This window comes from Mya arenaria, chromosome 2 (genome assembly GCF_026914265.1).
Source record: "Mya arenaria isolate MELC-2E11 chromosome 2, ASM2691426v1".
In the NCBI taxonomy this organism is placed as follows: Eukaryota; Metazoa; Mollusca; class Bivalvia; order Myida; family Myidae; genus Mya; species Mya arenaria.
In genome coordinates, this window is record NC_069123.1 from 63,649,085 (window position 1) to 63,673,788 (window position 24,704).

The 24,704-nt window shown below is 34.4% G+C and overlaps 1 protein-coding gene across 2 annotated transcripts; it reads left to right on the top strand.

The window, feature by feature from the left end:
• The first annotated feature begins 5,104 nt into the window (after positions 1-5,104).
• Positions 5,105-24,686, top strand: LOC128217155 (ethanolamine-phosphate cytidylyltransferase-like). Of its 2 annotated transcripts, XM_052924096.1 has the most exons (15): positions 5,105-5,193; positions 7,087-7,129; positions 7,698-7,743; positions 8,075-8,160; positions 8,642-8,717; positions 9,092-9,158; positions 9,841-9,888; positions 14,465-14,546; positions 17,655-17,672; positions 18,685-18,823; positions 19,331-19,407; positions 20,854-20,931; positions 21,261-21,392; positions 21,765-21,853; positions 22,425-24,686. In XM_052924096.1, the coding sequence occupies exons 1-15, from the start codon at positions 5,108-5,110 to the stop codon at positions 22,510-22,512; spliced, it is 1,155 nt and encodes a 384-aa protein (XP_052780056.1). In that variant the 5' UTR covers positions 5,105-5,107; the 3' UTR covers positions 22,513-24,686. The 2 variants fall into 2 exon arrangements, with proteins under 2 accessions (XP_052780056.1, XP_052780060.1); XM_052924100.1 differs by lacking the exon at positions 17,655-17,672 and having other exon boundaries at positions 5,106-5,193.
• Positions 24,687-24,704: the final 18 nt, after the last annotated feature.

Sequence of the window (24,704 nt, forward strand, 5' to 3'; positions counted from 1 at the left end):
CGCTTTGATACGGTCCTACCATCGGTACTCTCTGGCTTGATAGAACGCAGGGTAGTTCTCACATATGATTCCGGGATAGTGCTGATGTTAACTACACCCCCTGGTGTTGTAGTGCTTGATGTCCACCCTCCAGAGTCACCATTGGTGGATTCTTCCATAAATTTGTCACGCATGTCACTAGAACGTTCATTTCCTGTTCCTTTCCTTTGGTACGTGGAAGCTTCAGACAACGATGTGGTAATAACAATTGGCATTGTTGAACTGAAAGAAGTCGGGCGAAAACTCTTCCGCGGAGTTGAATTGATGGATGACACAAATGGTATCTCCGTGGGCCGCAACGACGGACTTGGTCTTGTAGCTGACACATTAATACCTGGTACTAGTCGTTTTGGGTATTTTGGACGTCTATTCGGTTGTGTAGGACGGGGTATGACCGGGGAAGAGTTGGTGTTCACATCAGTCCCCCCTAGTACTGTTATGTGTATTGTCGGTGTTGGTGTGGTGTCTCGGATAAACTGGATATTTGATTCGCTAATACCTTCAACAACGGTAGTGCTGGCGCTCACAACTTCATCAGTGGCAGTACCGGTGTTTGGTGAACTGACACTGTCTTCGATCAAAGGGCCGGCGCTCGTTGAGCTGACACCTACTCCGACATCGGCAACATTGACGAAGTCATTTACTGAAAGATCGATTCCGGACTCGCTCTGGAGGCCACCCTCAGATAGACAAGGTCTTGAAAGCCAAAGGACAACCACCACTATGGAATAAAAAATATAATCATTACCAACTTTGAACTGATCTATTTTACATAGATTGTGAAACAATTTATTACAAATCAGTATATTCTCTGTGTGGGAATGGACACCGGATATAGCTCAAAAAGTGATAAGTAAACAGACAATTATGCAGTTGTTTTTTCTTTACCAGAGGTAAGATCTTGACGTGTTAACGCATATCTACCGTATCCACAAATGAAGCAAGTGTTTGAACTAATAGCTGAATGCCAAATTTGGCCTATGGTATACTTTAAAGTGCTTACGATTAAGCAGACCTCGAAAAATGTTTCTTCAAATCTGAGATGATCACCTCAAAACTTACAGAATTTAGACAAGTATTGTTATTTTTAGGAAATATCTCGAATAAATAAGAAATCTGAATCGAAGGAATATACAAGCATCAGCTCAACTATTTTTATTGTAAGAAATGGCAATGCAACTTTTAAACTGTTAAAGATATGCCCTTAGAAATGTTCACAGTACTGTACTGGGGATAGCCGTATTATGTACCGGGGATAGTTTCAAAGTTGAAGAATATGTCCTGGTGATAACATGTAAAATGGGACAATTAATAGTAACACTGTTTATATACAATATACATGTATGTCTATTACGAACTTTCAAATAATCTGCAAAAAGTGAAAGCACAGAGAAATTATTGAGCAAACTTTAGTTAACAATGAGTTTGATCCATTCTCTCCTAGATGAACGTATATATGCAAGCTGCTTAAATATCAGAGTTGGTCAAAATACATTCTTTCTCACTGAAGTGAACGAGCAGAGACCAGTATTCTGTTCTAAGTTATAGCAACATCGACCCAAGCTTAGAAAAAAGCTTCACGAGTTCCAAATTTGATCACAATATCTCATTCCCTACTGATGACTTTCTGTTTGCAAAAACGTACCTACTTGATTCAAAACGCAATAATATATATGAATAGAAAACACCACATAAATTCTACGGCCATATGTTTTGTACTCCTCAATAAATCAGATACCGGCTTATTTAAAAAAATGGATATTAGCGACTCGAATGTTGAGGCTTATGAAAAACACATTATGGTTAACTAATCTGTGTGGACAGTTTTAAGTGTAAACAGATAAAAATCAAAAACGTGTTTTTTTGGCTCTCATCCCTCGGTATGGTCAACATCGAACATTTTCCCTCCAGCTAGCGTATAGATAAATGGCCGTAATCATTATCACAGTCTCGTTATTCTAAATACATCGTGACTATCCTCAGTCCACTTAATAGCTATCCCCTGTGCAGTAATTTATTTGCTTAAACTATCCCAGTACACCGCCAGGGTATCAAAAGGTATGAATATCTCCGTAACAACAATAGATATCGTATTGATATCTTACACATTACTAGATAATATAATTACAATGAAATCGCTGGATTCAGTTTCTATTCTTATTTTCAATTTGCTGATTTATGTTTGAAATCGTACCACATAAATGAACATTTGTGAGCGATCATGCAACTTTCGGCGAGAATTGGGCTATTATACAAAAGGGAGACATATTTCCATCATAGTCGTATATTACACAGTATCAAGTTATTCAAAACTCTTCGATTTTGATAAATATATCACCATAAAATACAAAAAAATGATAGAAAACTTTCCATGTGTCAAAGTCAAACGCTTATCGATTTATCACCTTTTGAGCTATATCCGGTGTCCGTTCCCTCACAATGATATTATTAATCCATGTTGTTGCCACGATGTTACGCGTCACGTTGTGGGATAACCTGCGGGGTACCCTGAGGAAACAATTGTCTCGCTTGGTGACTACTTATCCAAACTCACAGTCGCTCAGGCCGTAAATCGAACCCGGGACGTCTAAGTGAAGGTTTCATACAAGAGAATAAGGAATGCATTTTTTTCGAACCAATTTCTATGTTCCTGATTCGGCCGCGGAAATTTCCGAAAAATACGGAATATATTTAAAGCGATTCCGCAACAGTTCCTATTGCTTTCACGGGGAATGTGATGAAAGCAAAAACAACATGGCGGCCTTCAATATCGCATGTGCTCTTAAAATCTTAAATAAGATGACAGTTTCCCGGAATACTGCAAAGTGCAAATACATCATTGGCCTGTTTTCTCTTAATCGTGTTTATTCATAATTCACGATTCAGAGGTTATTACACATTTAATAAAATGCATTATAATTCGAAATTCAATGGAAACTTATTTCCGTACTGCAAAACCAATTATGGTCGACATATGTGATAGACCCGTTCTAGACAAGTTGAAGGGCATCAAAAGATTCCTAAAAATGGCTGCATATTGCTCCATTTCACAAGTGTTGATATAGTCTAAGACAATTGATTTAATGAACTATATTGAACATCTGCCAAGTTGTCATGCGAAATACTTGGCACACTAACCACGTTGTTCTAACCAGTTCAAATGTGATAACATGAACATTAATAATTCATATTTATCACCGTAGTAGCACTGTTAGTTAAATGACGACTTACGGGTATTGAGCATTTTTCTATATATGTACGACTTAAATGTATGCCTTTAGAGTCATGGCTCTTATACACGTGCAACCAATAAAAAGTTAAATATTTTCACATTTTGGTTCAAATTTTAGTGTCCGTAAATATTAAAACGCTCTTTCGAGTTCAAAGACTATTTGATTATGTTCCATCTAAAAATCATTTCAAAAACACCAAAAGAACATGATTATCATATTTCGCCAAAATGGAATGCTTATAATATATACAATGGTCATTTGTTCATTTTACAAAGAATATGCATTTGCAAAAAAGAATGCGTATTAATACGTTGCGAGCAAAAATGCAACACAAATATTAAAATATATCAAAATTAGCTTGTGCAATATTTAGTTTACACAATTGATATAATCTTTAAATGAATTTAAGGAGATACATACACGGTAGCAGAATAATCTGCATGATGCTGGTCCACACACTTATATTTCCTATATAATCTTATCGATGGTACTGAATACCCATAATATACGTTCCATCTAACTCAAGGTGTTGTCGTTACCATGGCAATAATGACGCCGTACAGTAATTGTAATGGTCTGTCACTTTTTTTCTCGGATATCTTTATAAATCCTGTTCGTGAGTAATAGGACACCTTTTACTGTTTCCAATAGTATTTTCTTGTTATAAATAAATAATGAAAATTATTACTGGAAATCGCATAAAAAATGGCGGATTCTCATTTTAAAGTAATGTGAGGAAAAGACCGGTATTTTTTATACATCATCTTAAATCAGTTTAGAAATAGGACAAAGTAAGATTGTAATTATTTGAGCATAATAAATCTTACTGCTCAACAGCTTGAAGACATGGACAATGCAATCAGTGAACACAACGAGATGAAATTAATGATATGTATATATTCAACGACACCCGAGATGCCTGCTGCCGTACCAATTAATGCGTAGGCGAAAACCCCCTCCTTCGGTCATGCTTTCGTAAAATACTGTCGAAAATGGCGTGAAAAGTTCCATTAGCATTACTAAGGGTGACTATGTTGCAGTGGAGACTCAAGCGGGTTGGGGGCGCAGGGGCCCGTGCGATGCTATATGTATACATACAAATATTTTTCTAAAGTATGTCTACGTTCATAAGATGTAAAAGGCATTTTTGGATGAAGGTATGAAACAATCGACTAATGTAATCGTGTCATTTGAAAACCTCAGTGAAATAAAAGTTTTGAGCGGGTTTGACAGCTGCCCCCCCCCCCCCCCCCCATCCCCACCTAACATCAAGTCATTGATTCTGCCACGCCTTTTGCTGCCATGACTTATGCATCGTGAAGGACGAGAGGCATGGCAACTCCTGATCATTCTTCACTGTGCTTGTTTGCTTGTCTTTAAATACTTTAATCATAGTGCAGTATTTAGACTTAATTATCAGAAATAATATACAATTGTGTAAAATACACATTCGAAATTAAAATAATCAGATGGATACAATATATTTTATTCCTCCAAGTTGAAGAGCGAAAGGTAAAAAACCCAAACACTTTTATATTGATTAAATCTTGAATTGTATATATATATAATTATAGCGTAGTACTGTAGCATAACGAGCTCTGAAAGATACTATTATATATTTCTGAATTTTATTCTTATTCGTTTGAAAGGATACAGTCAAAAACAAAAATGAAATTTGTGTTTTAAATTGTATATACTTGCTAAAAGTGAAAACAACAAAAAACAATTGATATCTTATATTAACCCCAACCTGCGGCTCACGGAGGCTTGCACGCCCGGACTTTGGAATGAACCCCGTTTTTCTTTTACCGTTTTGTCTAAAAGCATAAGGCAAAATGGCGACCAAACGCCCATCAGAAATGTCAACAGAAACAAATGGCAACAAAAAGGGAAAAGAAGTCAGAGTATGGATGGACGGATGGTAAGACTTAAGAGTTAATCCTGATAAATCAATTACAAAATGTAACACATACTCAGGAATATGTGAGGTGACGGAGAATTTGCTGTTTTCAATTGATTGAGTCTTTGACAACCGAAACTGATTTTAAACAGTTTAATGCGTATCTTCACTCTTAGCCGCACTAGTATGACACTGTGTGTTCAGAGAAGATTTCGCTCTTCCAACACAAGTGCAGAGTGCATGGTATTCCTTGTGTCACACAGAACTTGACCAGGTTTTTTTTTTTAGCTCTCACGGTTCTGCTAGTCCATATAAACAGCCACTTCAAAGACTTTTGACGATTTTTTATTTGGCGACTCTACGGTCTATATCCCGCTTGCTGTTTACCTAGCCAAAAATGACAGATTCCAGCGCTAAGTATATTGAGCGGAAAGATAACGGGCACCTGCTAAATGGTTTCAAAATGGCGATGCTTTATTGACAGAAGTCAATCTAAATTAAACTAATTATTTGTGTTTCATTAAAAACTTATTTCTAATAAATAAAAGGTATTGGCTAAAATAATTAAAGTGTAACATTAATGTTTTTATTTAACAGTGAAGTGTTTAGTATTGTGGAGTAACAGTTGAAGAATATATTTTACATTGATATGGAATAAATGTAGTCGACTTGTGGCGTTTAGGGAACAAAATGAATATCCAAATGTTAAAAAAAGTTCCTTATACGCACATTATTGTGGCTTGATTCCAACAACAGTGGCTTGATGACAAAGGCTCATTAAAATCACAATAAATAATTTCAACTAGCCAAAATTATGTTTTATACATACTTGAAAAATTGTATATCATCAATATAATACATTGCCATAAACATGAAATGAGATTTGACAAAATTCAAAAATACCCTATACTCTAATATGAAACTTTAATGAGCCTTTGTCATCAAGCAACTGTGGTTCCAACTATAGATCAAACCTGTTCTTAAGGCTGAATAAACAAAATATTTTCCCTATTGGACAAAAAATCCCAATCTGGACCACCTACGTCAATTCGGTAATAGTGACTAAAAATAAACGTTATCAAAACACTGCATTTGGGTATACTCGGATTTCTTTGTTGATTTCAACTGAATAACTGTAAACAAATGGTCCTGATTCACATACAAACAACCGGGCTAACCTTATGATATGTTGATTCTGACAGGAGGCACACCTTTACGAAAAAATGTTGCTCAATAGCAAGGTATAATTGTCGAAAATTTCAGCAAAAAAGATGGTACGGAATCAAAAATGATTGATTCATCACTGTTTGCTGGGGCAAGAACTTTAAGTAGTCACTGTGAATTACAGACAGTTCAGTGCAGTTCAGAAAGAAGTTCATTCCCTCAAACAAAACTGTCATCTGTTATGTCTAATGACCATTTAATAAGGCTATTTTTTCCACAATGGACAGCAGGACTGATGGACAGAAAAAGCCCTATAAACAATCAAAATATTGACTCTGTGTATAAATAACCATGCAGTGTTTGAAATGCATTCATAATACTGTATTTTTGGTGTGTAATTTATGTTTGATGAGCTTTGTTTAATGCATCATGCAATCAGAATGTATGATTTGATCTAATGAATCTAAGTGAGATGCATGATTGAGTTCTTGCATTTGCTTATAAATACATAACTTATTATTGTAGGTCATCATTCTGTTCCAAATAGTTACCATGTTTTAAAGTTACTGTTTTTCTTTCTATTATAAGAAAGTTTAAAAATAGATGTGAATTTACCAACATTCCTTAAATGCATCCAATTCGATGGAATAACTTATTATTTCCTTTATAAGCATTTTATGCCAAAATAATTGTTTGAGTGTGGAAATGATTTATACGTTGTGTATCATTTTTATTTCCCTTTCATTTCAGTTTTGATATTGTCCACTTTGGTCATGCTAATGCACTCAGACAGGTGAGTGTTTATGAATAAATATTTTCATTCCTCTAGATAGTCTTTAATACTGAGACTCCTTATTTAAACACTGTGGATTAGGAGATTGATTTGTCTGATAAAGCAATTTTATTTGGTATGATACATAATGAAACATAATAGGATTTCCCTGTCTTATGAATCAATTGTGATAGATTTCCTTTAAACCTTTAAAGACGAATTTGCTTAATATTTAGTGATGGAGATTGTTATTAAAAGATTATAGACCACAAAAAACTGTTATTAAAAGATTATGTAGATTGTAGACCACAAAAAAACTTACAATTTTTTAGTGGTCTACATTTTATTTTGTGAACTATCCTCTTAATGATCAAGGCACTGTTTATATCTATTGCTTCACCTGATTAAAAGCAATAACATCTGATTACCGATACGAATGTATATGTAGTGGAAAACTTGTGAAATACTGCCTTTCATTGTACAAAATATTATTTTGACCACAAAGTAAGAGTCCTGTTCATATGTTTTTTTCCATGCTGTTAAATTGCATTACAATGCATTCTATATATACTCTATTTTATTCTTATAGGGAAAAAGTATGGGAGATAAGTTGTTCGTTGGAGTACATTCTGATGGTAAGATATTGAATTAAGAATTTGTTTAAAATAATGCTGTCTGTAATGATGGAGTCTTGTTTTTTTTTTAGTTTTAAGAGCCAGGGTAATAAGTAGCGGAATTTGTTAAACACTACTGTAAAATTTTATGTTCAGCCTGTCAGAATATACCGGTACAAGAAAAATATCTGGTTCAAAATTAATACAATGTGAGTATTTGTGAAGAACACTGTGCAAATCATTGTACAGGCTGGTGCTGTTCCAGGATGTATTCTTCTGACTTTACAGCATATTGGTTTCCGGCATCTGTAATTAACTTGTATATTTAACACTGGCCTGTGTGTGATTTCAGAGGAGATAACCATGCACAAGGGTCCACCAGTGTTTAACCAGGAGGAGCGATACCGGATGGTGCGGGCCATCAAATGGGTGGACGAGGTACTTCGTTATGTTTCTATTTGCCTTCTGCAATACACCTGCCAGTCTGATCATTTGCTATTTTGTGTGACAATTTTCTTTTAGTGGATAGACAAATTGGTCCATTGACTTGCATTTTAAGATTTATAAAAATAAAGCATGCAAACTTGATTGTTTTCAATCAGTGAAAAAAACAAACTAGCGCATGTCTCCGTCATGTGTTATTAATGGTTTTCTACTGTATTAGTTTTTAACCAGGTTTTCACAAAGTGAAACCTGGTAATAAGAATTACATACATTGTTGTTCAGCTGGCGCGGGCATGTGGTAATGCGGGCACCATCACACTCACCAATGATTCGCGATCCAAACATTTCTAAAGATGTTGTGTTCATAGGAAAATAGAAAGGCATTTCCATTATGGAATGGAAGTTGAAGTGTAAATATTAGCATATGAATGTTAACGTCATTATTCCAGTTCATGTAGTCGGTCTTCTGTTTCAGGTGATAGAGAGTGCCCCATATGTGACCACACTGGACACAATGGATGAATACAACATTGACTTCTGTGTTCATGGTGGTAAGTGAAGCTGGAGCTTGAAAATTCTATCAAGTGTTTGCGCTCTTTCTCTTTTTATGGATTTTGGTATATCAAGATAAGGCAAGTGCTTTTCATATCAACTTTATCACACAATACAAGAATGAACGCTAATAAAGGGCTCTGTGCATGAAGGTTGCTACTCAGGGTAGAAAATGTCATTCTGATGTTTCTATGATTGTACCTTTTTCGTTATTCATTTTAACATGGCACTGTTTACATAGCTATGATGCAATATTGTCACCTGTATTTCACAGTCATCATATATATATAAGACTTAACAGTGTTATCTTGGGTCTAAGTATAACTGTCCTAGCATCTTTCAAAACCTCATGATTTGTTCTTGTATATTTCAGATGACATTACAACCACAGCAGATGGACAAGACACATATCAAATGGTGAAGGATGCTGGCAGATATAAGTAGGCTGCAATTTGTAAACTTTGCTCTTTAATTCATATACATGTACACCACTATTATGTGAAATAAGAAAAATGACATTAAATCTAGAATGGCAATGTTGACTTTCTTGAAACTTGGAGCATTAAACTCTGATAGTGGTCTCAAATACATTATGCACACTTTCACACAACAACTTAGTCATTATGCACTTGCATGCTTTGTGCTTGCTTCAACAACAAAGTCATTATGGACTTGCACCTTGCAAAGTTACTTTATGTTTTCAGGTATAAAAGCTTATGTATCTGCTTATATTTTAATGCTATTTAATACCTTTCCTCTTTCACTTTTTAAACTTTGTGCAATAAGAAAGATTATTGATAAACTTTTTTACAATACACTTTTTGATTTTGATTTTATATTGAGATTGTATTCAAAGTTCTGTACCAGGCAACATTGACATTCTATATTTAAAATTGTGTTCTTATATCACGTGCTAAACAATTCTATTCCTTTTTTTTCAAAAATTAAAAAATGGCTTAAATGAACACAAATAGGGCAGGCATAACTTTTTGTTTGGACTTTTCATTCAAAATTGAAATGAATAACTTTTGAAAACTTATGCATACAAATTACGTTGAATGTCATATGATGATGTTTAACCCATCAAATCCATGAGTTATGTTGTTTGTTGTTGTGTTGTAGGGAATGCCGCAGAACCCAGGGAGTTTCCACCTCAGACATTGTAGGCAGGTAGGTGTCCTTGGTTGTTGGTAAGCCTTGTATAGACTTTCATCAAATCTCTTTAGGATTTCCAACTTACTAAATTGACCGATTTCGTGATTGTTTTTTCTCTTGTTTATGGCATAATTCTCCAGATCCTATTTTTTTCCCCCTTGATGGTGACTCTATTTTATTCAGTAAAGTATGAGGGTATGTCAGAAAGTTCTGTTATATGTGATTTTTAACCAGGTTTTCAACGAAAACCGGGTTATTAGAATGAGGTTGTCGTTGGGAGGGCGGATAGGCTGGCGGGCGGGCGGGCGGCCGGGCGTCAAACATTGGTTTCTGTTTAGTTAGCATTGATAGATATTGATGGAACTTGGTGTGTAGGTAGCTTATGGGAAGAGCTAGCTTGGGATTGCTTTTGAGGGGGGTGGGGCTAAGGTCAAGGTCACTGTTACTAAAAATAGAAAAAAGGTTTCTGACCAATAACTTTAGTTAGCATTGACAGATATTGATGAAACTTGGTGTGTAGGTAGCTTATGTGAAGAGCTAGCTTGGGATTGCTTTTGAGGGGGGTGGGGCTAAGGTCAAGGTCGCCTGTTACTAAAATAGAAAATGGTTTCTGCCCAATAACTTTAGTTAGGATTGATAGATATTGACGAATCTTGGTGTGTAGGTAGCTTATGTGAAGAGCTAGCTTGGGATTGCTATTGAGGGGGGAGGGGCTAAGGTCAAGGTCACTGTTACTTAAAATAGAAAAATGGTTTCTGCCCAATAACTTTAGTTAGCTGTGACCGATATTGATGAAACTTGGTGTGTAAGTTGCTTATGTGAAGAGCTAGCTTGGGATTGCTTTTGAGTGGGGTGGGGCTAAGGTCAAGGTCACTGTTACTAAAAATAGAAAAAAGGTTTCTGGCCAATAACTTTAGTTAGGATTGACAGATATTGATGAAACTTGGTGTGTAGGTAGCTTATGTTAAGAGCTAGCTTGGGATTGCTTTTGAGGGGGGTGGGGCTAAGGTCAAGGTCGCCTGTTACTAAAAATAGAAAATGGTTTCTGCCCAATAACTTTAGTTAGGATTGATAGATATTGACGAATCTTGGTGTGTAGGTAGCTTATGTGAAGAGCTAGCTTGGGATTGCTATTGAGGGGGGAGGTGCTAAGGTCAAGGTCACTGTTACTTAAAATAGAAAAATGGTTTCTGCCCAATAACTTTAGTTAGCTGTGACCGATATTGATGAAACTTGGTGTGTAAGTTGCTTATGTGAAGAGCTAGCTTGGGATTGCTTTTGAGTGGGGAGGGGCTAAGGTCAAGGTCACTATTACTTAAAATAGAAAAATGGTTTCTGCCCAATAACTTTAGTTAGCATTGACAGGTATTGATGAAACTTGGTGTGTAGGTAGCTTATGTACAGAGCTAGCTAGGGATTGCTTTTGAGGGGGGTGGAGCTACAGGCAAGGTCGCCTGTTACTAAAAATAGAGAAATGGTTTCTGCCCAATAACATAAGTTAGCATTGATAGATATTGATGAAACTTAGTGTGTATGTAGCTTATGTGAAGAGCTAGCTTGGAATTGCTTTTGAGTGGGGAGGGGCTAAGGTCAAGGTCACTATTACTAAAAATTGAAAAATGGTTTCCGCCCAATAACTTAAGTTAGGATTGACAGATATTGATGAAACTTGGTGTGTAGGTAGCATGTGAAGAGCTAGCTTTGGATTGCTTTTTGAGTGGGGAGGGGCTACGGTCAATGTCACTGTTACTTGAAATAGAAAAATGTTTTTTGCCAAATAACTTTTGATAGATATTGATTAAACTTGGTGTGTGGGTAGCTTTTGTAAAGAGCTAGCTTGGGATTGCTTTTGAGGGGGTGGGGCTATGGTCAAGGTCACTGTTACTAAAAATTTAAAAATGGTGTCCGCCCAATAACTTTAGTTAGCATTGATAGATATTGATAAAACTTGGTGTGTAGGTAGCTTATGTACAGAGCTAGCTTGGGATTGCTTTTGAGGGGGGTGGAGCTAAGGTCAAGGTCACTGTTACTAAAAATTAGGGATGCAAACGAATATTCGAATATTCGAATATTCGATCGAACGTTTGATATTCGAATGTCAAAATCGGTATTCGAATATTCGATGTTTTTTTGTTTGATAACAAATAAACCTTTTGCCTACAACTGTGTTGTTGTATTTATTCACTTGTCTTTTTACAACGACTGATCCCTTATGCCAGGGGCGTGAACGCTATGACACTATACACGTGTCACACGTTAAATAAGGGACATATCGTCGGCGACTATATAAACAGTACCCGTAAATTTACGAAAAATGGCTATTAGACAAGTGACATCAAACAATTATTTTCGGTAAATTTTAATGACCATGCCAATAAAAGATATACGGAAACAGCAAACAAAGTGGTGTCATGGCTGCCAATTAAGTTGTGGAATATAGCTCAAATCGCCGTAATAATATGAATGACATGTGCTAGTTATGTGCTCTAAACTATCTTCCATGTTTCAAAATGTCGCTCGTGCGATGAAATGTAACTGTATAGTGTAGCGTTTTAGGATAATGTTGTACAATAAATGAGTCAAAATTCAGGGTCATTTTCGTTTTATTACTGAACTAATCCCCGATTAGGTTTGGATTTACATAGATATATTAAGTAGAGATCAATCCCAGAACGAGGCTCTCGTCCTACGGAAAGACCCTCAGTTGGTGATCACGACATTCGACCGGGAATTTACGATCATGTTTTTTTTTGCAAATATGAATGCTGTGGAATTGAAATTAATTTGGCTTTTTATTTGTTCAAAATATTTTGCTTTTTGTTGGATTTATCAGGGTCCTTCGCGTGTACCGGCTATGGCAAAAGCCCCGGCTAGAAATGTAGAGAATAATAATAGTAGTTAACTACATTTCTTAAATATTAATTTTGTTAATCGAATATTCGAATATTCGATCGAAAGAATAACCGAATATTCGAATATCAATTTTCCCATTCGTTTGCATCCCTACTAAAAATAGAAAAATGGTTTCTGCCCATTAACTTTAGTTAGGATTGATAGATATTGACGAAATTTTGTGTGTAGGTACTAGTAGCTTATGTGAAGAGCAAGCTTGGAATTTCTTTTGAGGGGGTGGGGTCAAGGTCACTGTTGCAAAAAATAGAAAAATGGTTTCGGCCCAATAACTTTAGTTAGCATTGATAGATATTGATGAAACTTAGAGTGAAGGTAGCTTATGTGAAGAGCTAGCTTGGGAGGTGGGGTCAAGGTGACTGTTCCTAAAAATAGAAAAATGTTTTTCTGCCCAACAACTTAGTTAGAATTGATGGATAGTGATGAATCTTAGTGTGAATATAGCTTATATGAAGCTGCAGATTGAACGTTGCTCATACAACAAATTAATTGGCTATAATTTCTGATTGCCCATAACAAAAACCTGGTTTCGTCGCATTGCGGCGCTTCTAGTTCATTCTTAAATTCATCATTTAATTAAAAATTATATTCTAACATATTGGTCAAGCCTATATACTTCGTAGAACTTGTTGAAGCAATGAAAAGTTATTCAGTTCTGAAGTAAAACATCGCATATACACTGGCCAAAATTTGGACTGTGCAATGAAGTTATTAATCAGTCATTAATTTCAAAATTAAATTGCATTGTTGATTCAATAAAAATGAGAATATGAATGTAGCTTCATTCCTGATGTTAATTACCAATTGAGGAAAGATGAAGATATACAAAGCTGGTCTATCAAGTCTTTTAAGGTCAGGCAACTTTTATTTTAAAGCAAATTACTGCCTTAAAAGAAATGGTGGAATATATTTGATAAATGGTTGAAATAATTCTTATAGAGTTTGTTAACTATTCTAAGAAGATTTCCCAGCCCACACTGTGATACACTTAAGAGGTTGGTGTTATTTCTTAACACCAAACTTGCAATTGTGCTTGAACGTCATTCCTCTATTCTGTATTTAGTTCCTTTTACCTTTTCCTACTTTATAAACTCCAAAAGGTGTTTTTTGAGCTGAGATATGATACTAGACAAGTCCTTGGAAGCAAAATGTATCATTGCCTACACATATACCATGGGCAGACCACTCTGATGCTCTTTGAAACTGACTGGTAGATAATAAAAAAGCTTTGAACTACCAGGGGTGTATATTGTGGTGTTACTACAAGGCAACTTTGTACATCTTTAGTTGTTTGTATGATATTTACCATATAACAGAGCTTTCTGAAGTATCCTTGTACAGTAATATGTTATTTTAAAACAACAGTCCATACACATGTGAGTATGAACCATAAACCATGTTCACAGTCATCCCTAATTGTTCTGTACTAAGTAAACGTTTGATAACCTAACAAACATTATTTTAAGTGCAGGTGATGGCCATTTTGAAAAACATCACTGGACTTATTTTCTCTGAAATAATACTCACATTATATTTTATACAAATATCTTTGCAAAAGTTTGATGCTCACCTCAGAAAAAGCCTGATTTGCTTGATTCCAGAATAAATAGAAGGGGTTGAGGTTATTTTCCTTCTTCTACTTATTCAGTAGGCTACATATTAATTTGACCTTCCTTTTCAGGATGTTGCTGGTCACTAAATGTCATCACCATAAAGGGGACAACTCCAGCCTGGACAAACACCAGACTGGCGAAATTAGCTCTGTAAGTATAGACTAATCATAGCCTTGTCTTATGCTTATAGTGGAACTAAATCATTCTAAATCATAGAGAAGATTTAACTGAAACAAATCTGAGATTTTAATTCTTCCTCTCCCATTACAATATAAGAGCATGGGGTTGTATAACCAAACTGACAATCTTTTGATCATGTTTAAAGATAAATGATTAAGAAACAACAATAAAACAGATTGAAATCACTTTAAACTCAACTATTCGAACAATATGGAGGCTTTACCACTTGCCCCAGCATCAGCATTGGCGTCCAGTTTAAAGTTTGGTCCCTGATTGTCTTAGGTTAAAGTTTAATGGCACATTGTGTTTGGTTTAAGTTTTATGGTTGGGATTTTTTTCACTATTCCCTTCATTCAATTGACTTAATACTTCACACTGTTGTTGACGGCCATCGCACAATTGGGTTACATAACTCCATATGATCCTTAGTACAAATTATGGCCCCTGAATGACTAATATGTTTGGTTGAAGATTTTTGGCAATTTTTGGTTTTGACTCAGATCTTAAATACAGTTCATTTAACAGCCTAGATTCTTTACACAGTACCCATCACACAATCAGGATACACAACTCCATATTGACCCTTAATACAAATTATGGCCGTTAATTGACTTTTTTTACGTCTTTTTAATTGATTTTGATGGACACTTTTTTATATATTACACAGGTTTTCACAAAGTGAAACCTTGTTATTAGAATAATTTACATTGTTGTTCAGGCAGGCTGGCAAGAGGGCTGCGTAAAACTCACCTCTATTTTTAAATAACTTTATTTTTGACTAAACTTGGTATATAGGAAGAGTTTACGGAGACCTTCCGTGGGATTGCATTTTGGGCCCTAGGATTAAGGCCTAATTCACTGTTACTAAAAATTGAATAACTTTTGAAACTGGATCTCACAACGAAGGCTGAAGTTCTTCTGTCAATCATGGAAACCAGGTTTTGTTGCATTACCGTTACTTTTTAGCTCGACTATTCGAAGAATAGGTGGGCTATACTACTCGCCCCGGCGTCGGCGTCCGGTTAAAGTTTTAGGGCAAGTTGGGATTTTCACTTATAAGTCCAATACCCTTCATTCAATTGACTTAATACTTCACACAGTCGTTCAGGGCCATCACATGATGAGGTTAGATAACTCCATATTATTCTTTACACAGAGTATGGCCCATGATTGACTATGGAACTTAGGTTAAAGTTTTAGGGTTGGGATATTTATTAATAACTTCTATACCCTTTGTTCAATTGACTTAATACTTCACACAGTTGTTCAGGACCATCAAACAATGAGGTTACATAACCCCATATTATCCTTAATACAAGTTATGGCCCCTGATTGACTTAGGTTAAAGTTTTAGGGCAGGTTAAGTTTTAGGGCAAGTTGGGATTTTCACTTAAACTCCAATACCATTCATTCAATTGACTTAATACTTCACACAGTTGTTCAGAGCCATCACATAATGAGGTTAGATAACTCCATATTATCTTTTATACAAATTATGGCCCCTGATTGACTATGGAACTTAGGTTAAAGTTTTAGGACAGGTTGGGATATTTATTAATTACTTCTATACCCTTCATTCAATTGACTTTATGCTTCACACAATTGTTCAGGACCGTTACCCAATGAGGTTACATAACTCCATATCCTTAATACAAGTTATGGCCCCTGATTGACTTAGGTTAAAGTTTTAGGGCAAGTTAAAGTTGAGGGCAAGTTGGGATTTTAATAAAAAAAACTTCTATACCCTTCATTCAATGCACTTAATAAAATTCAAAATTATTTATGACCATCTAACAACAAGAAACATAACTCCATTTTAACCCTAAATACAAATTGTGGCCCTTGAATTTTTTTATATTTTTTTTTTTTATTTCTTTTGAAAGGCATATTTGTATATTCTTAACCACATTTTCATAATGGGAAATCAAGTTATTTAAATGACTTGCGTCATTGTGCGGGCAGGCTGGTGGTAGGGCAGCATCAAAGTCACCTTATGTATCGAATAATTTTATGAAAATGAAAAATCAACTTGCAATTTTATTATTTGCTTTATTCCCTTATAATATTGTCTAATTAAAGTAGAAATTAACACCCAAGACCTATTATGAATATTAAAAAGAATCAATCTTGAGTAATTTAATACCCACTCGACAAGCACGCTACATATTTCATTAAGTCTATATGTATTAAAAACAATAAAATAATAAATCTAAAATAAAAAAAGCAACAGTAAATGTAGCGTGGATACTTTGGACCATGAAATATATCGATCAACGAGGTCTATTCATTTTGACAGTTGGGCGGAAATATATTCAAAGGATGATGGGGTTTACATATAGTGCGCGAAAGCGCTTAATTTAGCCAATGATTGAGCTAGGTGATTACGTCAATCGTATTAACTTTGTATTATGCACGCCTTGGAGCTTCCCGGAAAGATTCGAGATAAAACTCGGCCTTTTCCGTATTTGTTATATTTTTGAAAACCTACTCGAGCGTGACTCCGTACTGTCTTCCTTATACTGGTAGTGTAAACATGCCAATTACCGGGTACAGGCTGTTTACACTCGACTACGTAGCAGAATTAAGTTCATGTTTATTATACTTTCCTTTTAACATTTTGTGGTCTAGAAAAAGCCACTCGCAGAATTTTGCGAGCTTGAATAAAAGTCACTCGCAATTTCCAAATGTCGCTCGCATTTTGCGAGTATGCGAGTCTAAATTCGAACCCTGCATAAAGAGACCAAACTTGGTAATATTACATCATTATTGTATTCACTTCTAAGTCAAAGCAGCGTAGTCGAGCCGATGGCTCTTGTTATAAGTGCTTTTGACAGGCACATGTTACATCATTATGGTATTCATTTCAAATACAAAGTGGCATATAGTCAAAGGGTACTGATTTACTACAGCTCTTATTTACATTAACAACTGGTATATTTGTCTTCGGAAATCTTTATTAAAATCAGTATTTAAGGGGATGTCAGTTTTCAGCTGGTAAGGGAGGGATGTCCTTTCCCAAATTTTTTGTTCAAATGTGTGTTTGTACTGCCGTCTTCAATAGTATCAGATGTATTTCAGACTGCAGCAGGGTTCAATGTAAGTGTGAGTCCTATAGACAGAGGCTAAACAGATATCTTTCTACCTGATTTTGCTTCTAGACCCATACCATCTTGATTTTAATAATCTCATCATACACAAATCACAGCCAAATCCTAACAAAATCCCTACGAAAATCAACTAGAATTTTTATTTGCATCGCCTAGTATTTCGTTTTGATTTAAACAATTATGAATCCTGTATCTTTAGCCACTTGCAGTTTCCTTTATCACCAGGGTCCACACTGTCAGCACGCAGGGTTAATATTCTATATGGAGTGGCAACTTTTCCTCTCTTAACCTCTTCAAAAAGCTTTATGAACATTCTTGTTGTGTACTTCAAAGGTTCATCTAGAAATGAAAGACAAATCATTGTATGGAAGTGAGGCTTAAAAATTCATTGACTGCATTCCTATACACACAATATATATTTGAAATAGGCCAACATGACCTTTGTTCATATTCATAGAATAAAATGGCTTATATAATTATACAAATAGCGAACATGCAAAATATAAACAAGTATTTTTGTATTTAATTATCACCAACTGTATCTATAGCGATTGATTAATAAATGAGTTAAAATCTAAACAAGCGTATTAGTATTAAAAACTGTATCTTTAGGTTTTGATAAACATATTATAAATGACACATGAGTTATGAACTATATCCATGCACTAAATAACTTTCGTTAAATATTTTGATCATTTTTCATGATAATAACTATTAAATATTGTACACTTCCTGCAAAATGACTTAAATAAAGCATAATTTAGTAATCATGATATTTGATAAATTGTGCCTTAACATAATACAGTAACAAAAATACATAAGAATTCTGTATACCGGTAAAATATTATCTTTCTGTAAACATGTACAAATGTAGAATATTAGTTAATTGTGATTTTTAGTGCTTAAATTATCACCTTGTAACAAGCGCATTACTATATTTACACAATAATACAATTAAAATGTTGAATCTTAAACCCACTTGCACCTTTTCTGTTTGTCAGGGCTCAGACTCGTTCAGCCCTTGGACAGGCGTGTCCCAGTTCCTGCCCACCACCCAGAAGATCATCCAATTCTCCGAGGGTCGGGAACCCAACCCGGGCGATACCATTGTCTACTGTGCTGGTGCTTTTGATCTCTTCCGTATCCTTTCAAAGAATGTCACATAAAGACCCAAACCCTGTTGTATTTGTTATTTAAATGTGAAACTTTTCTGAAATTTTTAAAAACATATCTAGGCATGAACATAGTTTTATAAATATAATAAAAAATGTGTAAAATTAAAATACAATTTAATAAATTGGCTAGATTGAAATGGAAGTTTACAGCATTTGAATGAGTATTGTTTTAAAACTGCTGTGGGTTGTTGGTAGTTATTTCAAAACAAATTTATCTTTTTTTGTTGGCTTTTTGGCTATAAACAAATGACCTTTGCCAAAGGTGGTTATGCTTGTTTAACAACACTTAACTTGGTGTTCTGTTTTCAATTGGAAAATACTTCAGTTTTAGTTTTGCATGGAAGACCCTATCATGCATCTATCTTAGTAACCAGTTACCACTCATGAAGTTTGTTTAAAATCACTTTTGAAGTTTTTAAATGAATAAGAGGATAGAATGAATAATATTCAAGTCCTTGACTTTGTTTCTCAGATGTTGGCCATTTGGATTTCCTGGAGCAAGCTGCAAAGCTTGGGAATTTCCTCATTGTAGGATTACACACAGACCAGGTAAACATACAATATATTTATGTATATTACTTGACATAAATGTGTCCCTTCTTTGTATATAGAAAGTTGATCGGTCATATCATTTTATTTTAATAAAAAAACATTTTTTCTGAAGTCAGCAGTCCGTAAAAAGAGTGTACTGTGCTCGATATGCAATATGCTAAAAAAGAAAAGAAACTGTTAATGAGTGTTAATATAAAATGACACCAATGACTCAGTAGGCAAATTTTTTTTTAATTAAAGAAATAACGATTGCACATCTGAAAATAGCGTCATTGGGTTGCGCAGTCTCGCTCTACCTCACCTGTTTTGAAATACAATAACATTAATCGAAATCAGCATAATGAAATTTTGCACAATATTCTGTTTTCTATGATTTGTATGAATTTAATAATTATTACCTCTGTTAAATGTTGTATGTACATTGTCTTCATATTTGAATGGCGATCATATAATTATGTATAAGCAATCATTCTTGCATTAAAGAGGTCATTTTCATACACATGTACTTTGATAATCCAGTAATACAGATTAATTTGTGATGCAAAGTATAATGGAAATGATTGTACAACAATTTCTTTAAAAAATGGATGAAATAATTCTCATATTTTATAATGTATAGTGACTAGTGTATAATAATAGAATCCATGTTCAGCATGGTAAAGGCCTAGCTCTGTCTGTGTAGCATTTCAAATATGTATCTACACATTTATGAGAACATTTTTCCTATCAAAATATTAACTTCATGAGGACATAGAAAAAGTAGTTGCAAGTATAAGTTGTGGATGGGTTAAGTTATTGTTCAATACTGCTAATATTATGAAGTTCAGAAAGCATGACTGTTGAATTTGAAATCGTCTTTTAAGTGTTAATGTTTTTATTGTTTTTGCTATTTGTTCACATTCAGAAAAAAAAATGCACTGCTTGCACATATAGTTTGATCATGATTCATCTGGTTCCCTGCCTTGAATGTTGGAGCATTGAACAATTATATATACTGGTATATAGAGACTCAGTCCAGGTCGAATATTAAAAATTTATATGACCTAATTTGCCTTAGCAGTCATGGACAATGTGTATACATGTATTTTTCCTTACATTGCATCTTTGTCAAAGATTGTTTGTCAGAAGTATTGAAGACGAAGTGAAATAACGTACAGAATGTAATTGTTTGATTAATTCTCTTTACAACTAGTTACTGACAGACTATAATTAAGTTACATTTGTAATCATAACATAATGTGCTGAATAGAAGAGTTTTATTTAGAACATGTTTTATGGAAATACATGACTGATTATGCGGAACATGTTTGTATTGGTCATGGATACTCAAGCTTGCAAATGGAAAAGTTTATTTGTCCCTTTCGAATTATTAGAAAGAGAAATCAGTGTTGCCCAGTAAAACCTTTTGGAAAGTGATGAGAATCTTCTGTGTGCTTCTTTCAGGTGGTCAATCGTTACAAGGGTGCCAACTTCCCGATCATGAATCTACATGAAAGGACCCTCAGCATTCTCGCCTGCAAGGTTGGTTTATACGCATCATACCAATATAGATGGTGCAATGTGGAAAAATGTGTTGAGCTTGAGATTGTGAAATGTTTCAAGTATTTTTGGAAGACTGGGGCCTGTCCTGTTATGAGTTATCATATATGACTTAATTGAAGGCATTAATGCCCAAATCAGCTGGTTCTGAGACAAAATTAAAAAAGAAAAGTCAAAACTTGCAATCTGTGAGAGTGCAGCAGTGAAATTGGATCCTTTTCCCTTCTGTACTCATTTGGTAAAAAATGTTTATGTCAAAAGGAGGAGCAAAATACACATTTGGGTGTAAACATTTGATTGTACCATTTCAGTATGTGGATGAGGTTGTTATAGGAGCCCCGTACACAGTCACCAAAGATCTGATGGAGCACTTCAAGGTGGATGTGGTTGTACATGGGAAAACCCCCATCATGGACGATGTTGAAGGAAATGATCCCTATGAGGTAAGTACAGCTCAAACTACCATTCATACAAGTGTTTCATTTATGCTTTATGGTGAAATATCATATTTTCAGGTGAAAATAACCATTATAGTATTTTTGCTGCTCTTAAATATCTTGGTTTGGTTGTTGCTATATAAAAAGTAGCATAGCGTTAATAACGCCAGAATAATCTCCATGATGACATAACAAAATTGTGCTTCTCACGCGATATTCCTATTGCATTGACATTTTTCTGAAATTTAGAAATAATTTCAATTTAAAACATTTCCGAAAAACCATATAATCCAGCACTGCTAGGAGTTGCCAGTAGAAGGAATATGATTAAATGAACAATACTCTATATAATTATTTAATGCCTGCTGTTGTTTTCAGTGTCCCCGATCTCTTGGCAAGTTTAGACAAATTGAGAGTGACAATGATATGACTACACAAGTGATTATTGATCGAATTATTAAAAACAGGTATATCATGTTTTTGAGTAATAATGTCATGTGTTAAAGCTATTGCACTATAAGACAAGGACATGTCCCCTACAAACATGTAATTATTATAATTGTGGTAAAGATTGTTGCTCCTGAGTAGTTTTCCTGTTCTATTTACTGCTTAATACTCGAAAAAAAATTGCAAAAAGTTTCTTCGTTCATGCTTTTATACAACTATGTAATGAATTATGAATTATGAAAGTTTTAACTAGTAATTTCATGGATTTTGACTGTTTGTATAGATTGATTACATTTTTAAAACAACAACAAAGATAATGAAGTCCTTTATTCCATGTTTAATAGCTTAATTGATTTGTTGCATGTGTTCAAAGCAATGTTATTGTCTGTTTCATAAAGTCATAGGAGATTTCTGAATCACAGCTCAACAGGAAGTGGTGAATTATATCACCAAATCAGCTAACCCCCAAACTATATAGAGCTCTTATTCATCATATTGTAAAAAAATACTTCTCTAGCAATCAGTCTCAAACAATCTTGAGCCACAGGTGAGTCTGTGTCCATTTTCATAGATTGTTTTTGTCCATTTCAGATTGCTGTATGAGAAAAGAAACAAGGAGAAAGCACAGAAAGAAAACAAGATCTATGAAAGTTTACAAAAACAGAACCAGGAAGCCTAGCTATATATGTTTTATGAAAGATCCATTTGTTTTTCGGTTGTTAAATGCTCAAGCATTGCAGAGAAAGATGATATTTACACAAACTTTAAACAGATTTTATCCTATCTGGACAATTAAAATCTTAAGTGTGGTTAATGGTGAATTACTAGACAATTTTGGAGAGTAGATTTATTGTGTAACTGTGGGACATGATGGGTTTTTAACTTAGATGTTTTAACATTGGGTAACATTGGGTTATTTATTAGCAAGGCGAAATCCCATACCTAGGGTTTTCACTTGAAATATTTTAAAGTTTAACTCATACCTGTAATCTAGGGGATGTAGCATATTTGCTTTGTTTTATTTGATACCTTTTTCTGCTGATTGAAATCCTGAAAGTCTAAATTTTCATGTTTTACATCTATTTATAGGTCATGGCTATGCAGTCAATCAGCATCAAGATCCTCTTTTTTGTTAACTTTTCTATGTGACAAGGTGTATTCATTTATTAGGAGTGACATGATACTTTATATCATACAAGACTTTGCCAGTGTGAAATAACATCATTATACATGTTTGATATATCTCTTGTGTAATCATGTTTCATGTTATGTTATAACTTGTAATTTAATCTTATTCCCAGTATCACTATCGCTTTGTTTGATTTGTGATACATGAACCATTACTTGCAATTACTGGTCCAGTTGTGAAATGGTCTATGCTGCATGCTATGAAACCACACATTTTTGTGTCCTCATATATGATAGATGATCTGTGGCATGATCTGCATCATATGTTCTTATTCTGTTAATAACAGTGTTATTGATAAGTATAGTTTTGTACTACTGCTATTTTTAATGATCCATATTGTAAATCTGGGACGACCATGTTTTCCTCCCAGTATAAAGCACGAGTTTCCATGTACACTTGCCAATGTTTACTTTAGTCTCAGCATTTCCTTCAAGTTGGGCCATACCAAATTAATTCTATTTTTAGCATTGGTTTCTGATCACAACACCTACCTAACCATGGCAGCAACTTAAATCATGTCCTCTTAAAACAATGCACTTGATAGAAAGGTTCATCAACGAAAGTCATAAAGAAAGCTTCATATACATTTGCAGGTCTGTACATCTAGAAAATTCAAATGAAATATTTCTACACTTAAATAACTTGTTGTTTTATTATGAAGCTTTAGAAAATAATATTTGCATAATATAGACTTTTGTAAACAACAACAAAATAACCCCTAGGAGCCAGATGAAGCTAAACATCAAATAAATTTGGTCTGGACATATGGTATTACAATTTGCACTCAACCCTGGGTTATAGCACAAAAGCACTGAACGTGCGAATGGCTCAATGCAGAAGGCAAATAAATTGTAATGTGTTGTACCTTGTTGACTTTTTAAGTTAGCTTTTTTAGGCAAAACCATGTTGTTGGAATGGAAATTTTCTAGCTGTGTAAGAGTTCTAGACTACGTGTCATTTTTAAACCATTGCACTATTATATGTATATACAATTTTTAAATTTTACTTTTAAAGTCTGTGATTTTTTAATGTGTTACATGCTGTTGCTATGCATGTGTGAATATGTGTGAATGAGACAAGTTTGGGATGCTATTAAAAGAGTTAGAGGTCTAATTCAAAGTCATTATGATGATTATTAATAATTCAGCCAAGTACATCTCTTTCTTGGTTCAGTGATCATATACATCAAAGAACTAGCGCTCATACAATAGCTAGTAATAATAATTACACATTCAAAAGACAATCACTACACATACAATACACGCTAACTATTATTACTCATGAAAAAAGACAAATTATTACACATACAATAGATAATTATGCACATACAATTAAAGATATTACACTTACAATAGACAAATTTTACTCATACAACAGACATTGATTAAACTTTGAAAAATAATATACAATTGGTACACATTCAATTAACATAACAATTATTACACATGTGTTAGAATATTAGAAGCAAAAGTATCCTTATGTTCTATTGTATGTAATATTTGTTACAGTGAACTTGCTCTTTTTATAACCATAGGTCATTGTGTATGTTGACCCGAGATTAACTTCAATTCACATGAACAAATCTTTATTCTGCTGATTTCTCTGGTTTTTACTTGTGTTGTTTAACCTAATTATTTATCATTTTTAATAAAAATAGTCCAAGCCTTGCTTGCTTTTTATGT

Bases quoted from the DNA above. Each gene is read 5' to 3' on its own strand.
- LOC128217155 (XM_052924096.1), top strand. From the start codon at position 5,108: ATGGCGACCAAACGCCCATCAGAAATGTCAACAGAAACAAATGGCAAC. The intron at 18,824-19,330 runs GTATCCTTTCAA...TTTGTTTCTCAG, and splicing joins TGGTGCTTTTGATCTCTTCC to ATGTTGGCCATTTGGATTTC. The intron at 21,854-22,424 runs GTATATCATGTT...TGTCCATTTCAG, and splicing joins GATCGAATTATTAAAAACAG to ATTGCTGTATGAGAAAAGAA.